At 38.5% G+C, this 7,775-nt stretch overlaps 1 protein-coding gene across 1 annotated transcript in view; it reads left to right on the top strand.

The window, feature by feature from the left end:
- Window positions 1-4,134: 4,134 nt before the first annotated feature.
- Window positions 4,135-7,775, top strand: part of ARID4B (AT-rich interaction domain 4B) — an 82,694-nt gene continuing 79,053 nt past the window's right edge. The window contains exon 1 of the mRNA XM_081823167.1: window positions 4,135-4,182. Coding sequence (XP_081679293.1) covers window positions 4,135-4,182 — 48 coding nt within the window. The remainder of the gene's footprint in view (window positions 4,183-7,775) is intronic.

Raw genomic sequence — 7,775 nt, 5'->3', positions numbered from 1 at the left:
TTATATGCTTATTATATTATTATTTATCAATCCCACTTTACACATGTGAAGCTAGGCTCAGAGAAGTTAAATAATCTGCCTCAAAGGTCACATACCTAGTAAGTCATAGACCTAGAGTTTGAACCAGGTACTCTGATTCCAGAGCTCATGCTTTTGACCTCTCACTGTAAGATGATTCTCATTATAAGGTGTTTTGAAATATAAATATTTAGCTTAAGAGAACTCTCATTTAGCCAGGCTTAATTAATGTCTGACTTCTTTGGTTCAGTAACATTTCCTGAATTCCTCCTATATGTAGGTGCAATTCTAGGACCAGGGCATCCAGAGGTGAGTAAGGGGCTATTTCTGCCTGAAGTTGCTCAATCTAGGAGAGAGAACAGACACAATTCATTAAAATACAGTGTGAAATGCTCACCTTTACAGAACGTTTGTATCTGTTTGGGACAAGCAAAGCCAGTATATAGTGTAACAGTGAGTATTGTAGTATTGGTTACCAAAGGAGTTAATATATCAGTGATCTGAAATTAGAATGAATTCTAGGGCTTAGAGTGCTGATTACATATTATGTGGGTCAGTTTGTTTTGGTCATTAGACAAGTAATGGACAGGTTTTTGAGCAATCAAAGGTTTCCTTTTTTTTTAATTAGAAAGAGAGCGTGGGGGTGGGGAGAGAATCTTTAAACAGCTCCATGCCCGAGATGGAGCTCGACTTCACGACCCCGCGATCATGACCTGAGCCAAAATCAAGAGTTGGACGCTTAACTGACTGAGCCACCCAGGTGCCCCAGATTAGTTCCCCCCCCCTTTTTTTTTAAGATTTTATTTATTTACTTGAGAGAGAGAGAGCACATGAGAGGGGGGAGGGTCAGAGGGAGAAGCAGACTCCCTGCTGAGCAGGGAGCCTGATGCGGACTCGATCCAGGGACTCCAGGATGATGATATGAGCCGAAGGCAGTCGCTTAACCAACTGAGCCACCCAGGCACCTGATTAGTTCCCTTTTGATGGCTTCTTTCAAGGTTATATTCTTGAGGGCGTCTGGGTGGCTCAGATGGTTAAGCGTCTGCCTTCGGCTCAGGTCATGATCTCAGGGTCCTGGCATCGAGTCCCGCATCGGGCTCCCTGCTCCTTGGGAGCCTGCTTCTCCCTCTGTCTCTCTCTCATGAATAAATAAATAAAATCTTTAAAAAAAAATATTAAAAAAAAAAAGGTTATATTCTTGAGGCTATAAAACAGGATAAAAGCTTGGTTGGTGGGCCAGACAACCATCAAGTGGGAACAAATTGTTATACCCCTGTTAGTGGTATAAGGGTCAGATGCAGGTTGCCCAGGATCCAGGGCTCAGTCATCTAAAGGAAATATACATAAGTGGAGTACTGTGGGACCGAGAGAGGTGAGTAGTCTTGCTCTTGGGCAATGGAGTAGGAGCAGGGTCTGAGCAGATTGTGGAATGGCACTGTAATGTTAGGTGTCTGAGGTGTTGGTCTCTGGTTTCCCACCTGTTTAAAAGAAAAGGACAAAATCAACATTAGGTTGAGCTATATAAATTGCCCATATTTGACCTTTTTGATCTATAAAAATAGCACTTTCATATGGTTTAATCTGATATTTGCTGAGTGCTTGTCAGTCTCCTAAAGAGTCTAAATATACTACCTAATTTTAACTTAAAACTTTCGCAAGCACCCTACAAGATAAATCTCCATTCGATAGAGAGGAAACCAAAGATTAAAATGGTGGAGGTGACATACTTCAAGATAGAGTTACTTAGTGAATAGCAATCTCTCTAGCTCAAAAGCCAGAGATTCTTCAGATTTGCTAGGGTCTTAATCAGTACATTAAGTTGTACAGCCACTCTGAAATCAGACAACAAATAGGAGATGGTTTTCATCAGGAGAGCTAGTGAATCAAGTACCAAACCCTATATCCATAGGATTTGCTTCCTCCTTGTTTTCTCTGCTTCTGGCCTCTACCATTTATCTCCTTGTCATTCTCTATTTCATCCATCCTCCTTCCACTCCCTCCCTGCTTCTATCTCTCTCTCTCTGCAGTCATGAAGAAATAAGTACATAAAGGTTGGTGCAGCACAGATAAGACTATGTAATGATTAGCAGTCACTTTACAGAATCACATTTCAGATATGGAAGAACATTCAGGCTCTACTAAGTGAAAAACAAAAGTTTACAATGAAGTGAGAGCAGTTGATCAAACTGTCATCTCTCTGGTTATTTTGCTAGGGGAAAATATCTGGAATAGTATAATGATAGTCATCTCTGAGAAGACAGACGCATCTGCTAATCTGATTTTTCTCCTTAGTTTTCTACTGTAATTTTTATTGGTAATAAAACAAAAATGTAATATTGTTGTTTTCAGGTCATCTAAAAAAAAACTTGATTAATGGGGACTTTCAAGGATTATTATTTTTGGTAATCAAGCAGACTCTTAGAAAATATTCTCTAGATGCATCCTTAGTGACTTATCTTGTGACATTTCAAAATGTTCTACTTACTGCCTTTCAGTTCATGCCAAAGTAGATATTACTAACATGCCCAGATAGACATAAACTGTAACAATGCCAGTTTATGGTTTCTCTTTATAAATTCTGATTTTTTGAATTGGCTGCACCACCAGGCTCCTCTAAATTGCAGATCATTAAAGTTTAAATATTATAAATGAGCATGGTATGTTCTGAGAGTGATGTTATTCTGAAGCAGTTTCATTTAGTTTGAATAAAGTTTTAACCTCACCAGCAAGATACCAAATAAGACTAACCTCTTCTGAGGGCAAAATATTAATTGGCTACCTCTGTGTTATATGAGGAAAGTGCCTGTGCTTTTTTTGCTTATAGAATAATGTCTTAAATGTACAGTAGGCACTTAATAAATATCCTTCCTATATTTTTCTCTTACTTCTTTGCTGATGATGAATAGTCTAGTTAGAATGTCTATTTTGAGCTTTTAAAATTTCCAGGAATATGCCTCTCTGAATGTGCAGCTTTCTCTCTGGCTAGTAGATACGAGTAAATTTTGGTTAGTAGATGTGGGAGTAAAATTTACTTAAAAGTAATTTGTGGTTCCATCGTCTAAAGTAACTTAAATTTTAGGAAAATATTAGGGAAAAAAGTGGCATCCAGAGAAGATTTTTGTGTTTGTTTGTTTGAGAGAGAGAAAGTTTTGTTTGTTTGAGAGAGAGCGAGAGCCTCAAGCACATTCTGTGCTGAGTGTGGAGCCCAGTGTCGGGCTCCATCTCACAATCCTGAGATCAGGATCTGAGCCAAAACCAGGAGTCGAACGCTTAACTGACTGCGCCACCCAGGCACCCCTGATTATTTTTTAATATGCAAGAACTTAAAAAACATATGCAAGAACTTTTACAGTTCAGTTAAAAAAAAAGTAACTCAAAAAGATGGATAAAGAACACAAATGAGCAACTCAGAAAAAGATATACAGATGCCCAATAAACATATATACTACCTAAAAAAATAGTTTACTTTCAAAGAATTTTGAATTTATAGTACAAATAATTAATATAACCTATATATGTATACATATGTATGTACCTTTGTCTTTATCTTCATATTTCTTGAGAGCAAGCTGCAGACATGATGTCCTGTCACTCCTAAATATTCCACTGTGTAATTCCCAATAAAAAGGCCACTCTTGTACCTATCCTGCCTTTAGCCCTCTAAATCAGGAAGTCAGCATGGGTATAATATTGCCATCCTATCCACAGATCCCTTTTAAATTTTACCAACTCTCCTAAGAATGTCTCTTTTTCCTTTCTGGTCCATGCTTTATCCAGGAATTCATGTTGCATTTGACTGTCATACTTCTTCAGACTACTTCAATCTAAAACTCTTTCCTAGTTTTCCCTATATTTCATATTCTTTTGAGTTTTAAGGAATACAGGAATAAGGAATTCTGTAGGATAACTTCTTCAACCTGGTTCTAGTTTTTCTCATTGTCAAGTGCCACACAGAAAGTTGCTCTTTTGTTTTCAGTATATTCCATCATTGCACCACTGACAGTTGAGTAATATTCCAGAATTATATTAATACGCTGTTCATCAGACCTCCACTCATCAGTTTAGCATCTGTAGACAACACTATGAATCTGTCACCTTTAAGATGGCTGCCAAAAGATGATCCTCTATTTCCATCATTCCTGCTACATTTATGAACATTTTACTGTAAGGAAGAACTTTCCCTTTTCTGCATTTACTTATTTATTCATCATTCATTCACTTGTCAGTATGGACTCATGGATGCCAGTTTTAATGAGTGGGTTGTAATTTATTAAGTTTTTAAACTGAGGTACAGTTTACTTACAGTGGAATATATACATCTTAAGTCAGTTTTGACATACATAGACATGCCTGTCAAGGATAACCAAATTTATTTTGGTTTCCCCCATTTGGCCAGTAGGAGCCCCTTCAGTTGGCTCCTGTGTCTCTCTTTGAAATGTCTCCCATCATTTGTTGAACATTTCCTTACTTTCTGGCTCAAGAGGTTTCAGATTCTTCTTGTAGTTTTCCTGTCCAACTTTGAAGTCAGCCATTTCTCCAAAGATCTTTGGTTTCTTTTAATGTAGGATGGGATTTAGAAATCAAGAGATGGGCCATTGGTATGTTTTTGTTACTGGCCTATCGGTTGCTATTGAGCCTTCTAGGTGGACAGAGTTAGGAAAATATATGTACATATATATGTGCACACACATACACACAAATATATGTGTGTGTATATATATATAATATACACACATATCTGTAACTATTCATTTTTCTATATGTGTGTATTATGCAACCATGAATTCATATTTCTTTTTTTTTTTTTTAAGATTTTATTTATTTGAGAGAGAGAGAGCGTACACAAGCGGGGGGAGGGGCGGAGGGAGAGGGAGGAGCAGACTCCCCACTGAGCAGGGAGCTTGATGTCGGACTCCATCCCAGGACCCTGGGATCATGACCTGAGATGAAGGCAGATGTTTAACTGACTGAGCTACCCAGGCGCCGCCCAGAGACAGCGAATCTTAAGCAGGCTCCCCGTCAGCGCAGAGTCCTGTGCAGGACTGGATGGATCTCACGACCCTGAGATCACAGCCTGAGCTGAAACCAAGAGTTGGACACTTAAGCGACTGCACCACCCAGGCACCCCACCTTAGACTTCTTTATAGCCTTTTTCCTTCCCTCCTTTTACATTTCTCTGGCAGTGAGAAACATGGCCCTACTATCCTTGGTAGATTTACTTATTTGATCAGTCAGTTTACTTATTTGGTGAGTGTAACAAATTTAATTATGTTGCTCATTTCCTGTTTCTGCTCAGCTTCCACCATGTCCTTAGCCACAGGGTCAGCCTGTGCTTGCATGTGACTCCCACAACCGCCTCCTCGTTACCTTGTACACTCAGCGTCTGTCCTGTCCCTCTGGGCCTCCCCAAACCTTTCCCCTCACTACCCCATGTCCTTAGCACCACATGAAAAGGAAGAGAGGAAATGGTCCCAGAGAAGATTTTAAAGTTAGATTACACGGTTTTCTTTATTTTTTCAATGTACTTAGTTTTTTTTATGTCCTAAAAAATTGTGCATTTTTGTTTTTAAATGACATACCCTTTGGCATATAGGTGTATTTTTCATTCATCTGTTGGAATTATCTCTGCTATTGTTTTAATGCCTCTTTGAGATTGTCATATACAAAAGGTCATTTTCCTAGATTTATTGTTACACTATGTGTTTAAGTACATTTATTTACTGATGGTTGGAGCATCAAATCTCTGTTTCTCCTGGCTGCATCGGCACTGCCACAGCCAGTTTGAATGCTTACCCTTCTGAAGAAACTACCTCAATAAAATGGCATCAGGCATGTTTTACTTTTTTAAAAAAATAGATCTTGAATAACTGAATATTTCCTAGGCAGTGTCAACATTAGTCAGCCGTTTGGAAAATTGATTCAACTATTGTCTTTTTGAAGCTTACTTCAAACATTTGGTGTACTGCAGCCCAAGGCACATTAGAAATTACTGTTGATCCCTTTGGGCACTTGTATGTTTCACTGGCATTTTGGCTTCTTAAATGGTTATTATCCACCAATAGCTAATTTAAAAATCGCTTATGCTTTTTAGTATTCCCATGGAATTCAATGGTTTTTAGGTGCCAGTTAGGGCATTTGGTAGATTGACTAGAAAAATAATTGTTTAAGCAATGCTGGGTAACTGTGAGGTAGCCGTTGCCTTGACAACTAGAAAACGGTTCTGTTTGCTAAACAAAGGGATGGTAATTTAGTAGTTTAATTTCCTTTTTGGTATGGAGGTGCTGCATAATAACATTTTATTTTAGCCTCTGAGATGGTCTGTATTATTGACCAAAATCAGAGAATCACAGCAAAAAGAGAAGAGTTTTTTCTGGTTTAAAGACATGTTTATCTAACAGGGTCAGTGTTGGTGCAGGTAATTTAATTAACCAGCTGAATAATTCTTTGTATATCTCTGTTGTACCGAAGGCCAGGAGCCCTAGAATAGGTATATAGTCTTGGTTGTCTTTCTACTATACTAAAGGGTTGTGATGTACTTCATAATGGAACAACACCACAAACACTTTAACCTCTGTTGCTACTAGAATCAACAGGATTACTTTATTTCTGAATTGAATGAGGGGGATAATATTTAAACACCTCCTCCCAACCTCCTCCATATTATACACAGTTATACTGGCATCTCTTCTGTTTGTGTGGAATATCTTTTGTATAGGACTTAAAGAATTTTTTTAACTCACATTTTCCCCCCAAATTATTAAGTAATAATAACAGTCTTTATTTAGCACTGTATGCCTAGCCACGTTCCAAGCACTTTACATGTAGCATTTCACGTCTCATCCCTGTGAGATAGTCACTCTTTTATCCTGAGGTAGCGAGGTTCTAGCCCAAGGTCATCTAGCTGCTAAGTGGTAGATTTGAACCTAAGCATCTAATTTAAGAGCCTGTGCTCTTAATTTACTATATTGTACTGACTCTTATTAATATACTCATTCTAAGTACATTAAAGAGTACAGGAAAGTATTAATAAGAAAAATAAAAATAACCCATAATCCCAACCACTACAGATTAGAATACTTTTTTTCCCCCCTTTAGATTATAATACTCTTTACTGTTCTCATGAAGTGATGTAGTATCTGGGTTTCTTTCAAAATAATCATTGTATAGGAGGGGTGGGTAGGAGTATAGATGAGACAAAATTGCATTGATAATTGTGGGATCCAGATTATGAGTATATGGGGGATTTATTATACAGTCCCATCTTCTTTTGTATATGTTTTGAACTGTTTCTTAGTATACGTTTTGTTTTTGTTCATTTTTATTTTCTTAGAGCGTGTGTACATGGGGGCGGGGCAGGGAGCAGAGGAAGTGGGAGAATCTTTTTTTTTTTTTTAAAGATTTTATTTAGGGGCGCCTGGGTGGCTCAGTTGGTTAAGCGACTGCCTTCGGCTCAGGTCATGATCCTGGAGTCCCAGGATCGAGTCCCGCATCGGGTTCCCTGCTCGGCGGGGAGTCTGCTTCTCCCTCTGACCCTCCTCCCTCTCATGCTCTCTGTATCTCATTCTCTCTGTCTCAAATAAATAAATAAAATCTTAAAAATAAATAAATAAATAAATAATAAAGATTTTATTTATTTGAGAGAGTGAGCAAGAGAGTGAGAGAGCACAAGCAGAGGGAGAGGGAGAAGCAGGCTCCCCACTGAGGAGGGAGCCTGACATGGGCCTCCATCCCAGCACTCTGGGATCCTGACCTGAGCC

This window comes from Leptonychotes weddellii, chromosome 6, assembly GCF_054177405.1.
Source record: "Leptonychotes weddellii isolate Sample4059 chromosome 6, ASM5417740v2, whole genome shotgun sequence".
Taxonomy (NCBI): Eukaryota; Metazoa; Chordata; class Mammalia; order Carnivora; family Phocidae; genus Leptonychotes; species Leptonychotes weddellii.
The sequence above is the reverse complement of the archived record's forward strand: the minus strand, read 5'-3'. Positions and strand labels throughout refer to the sequence as shown.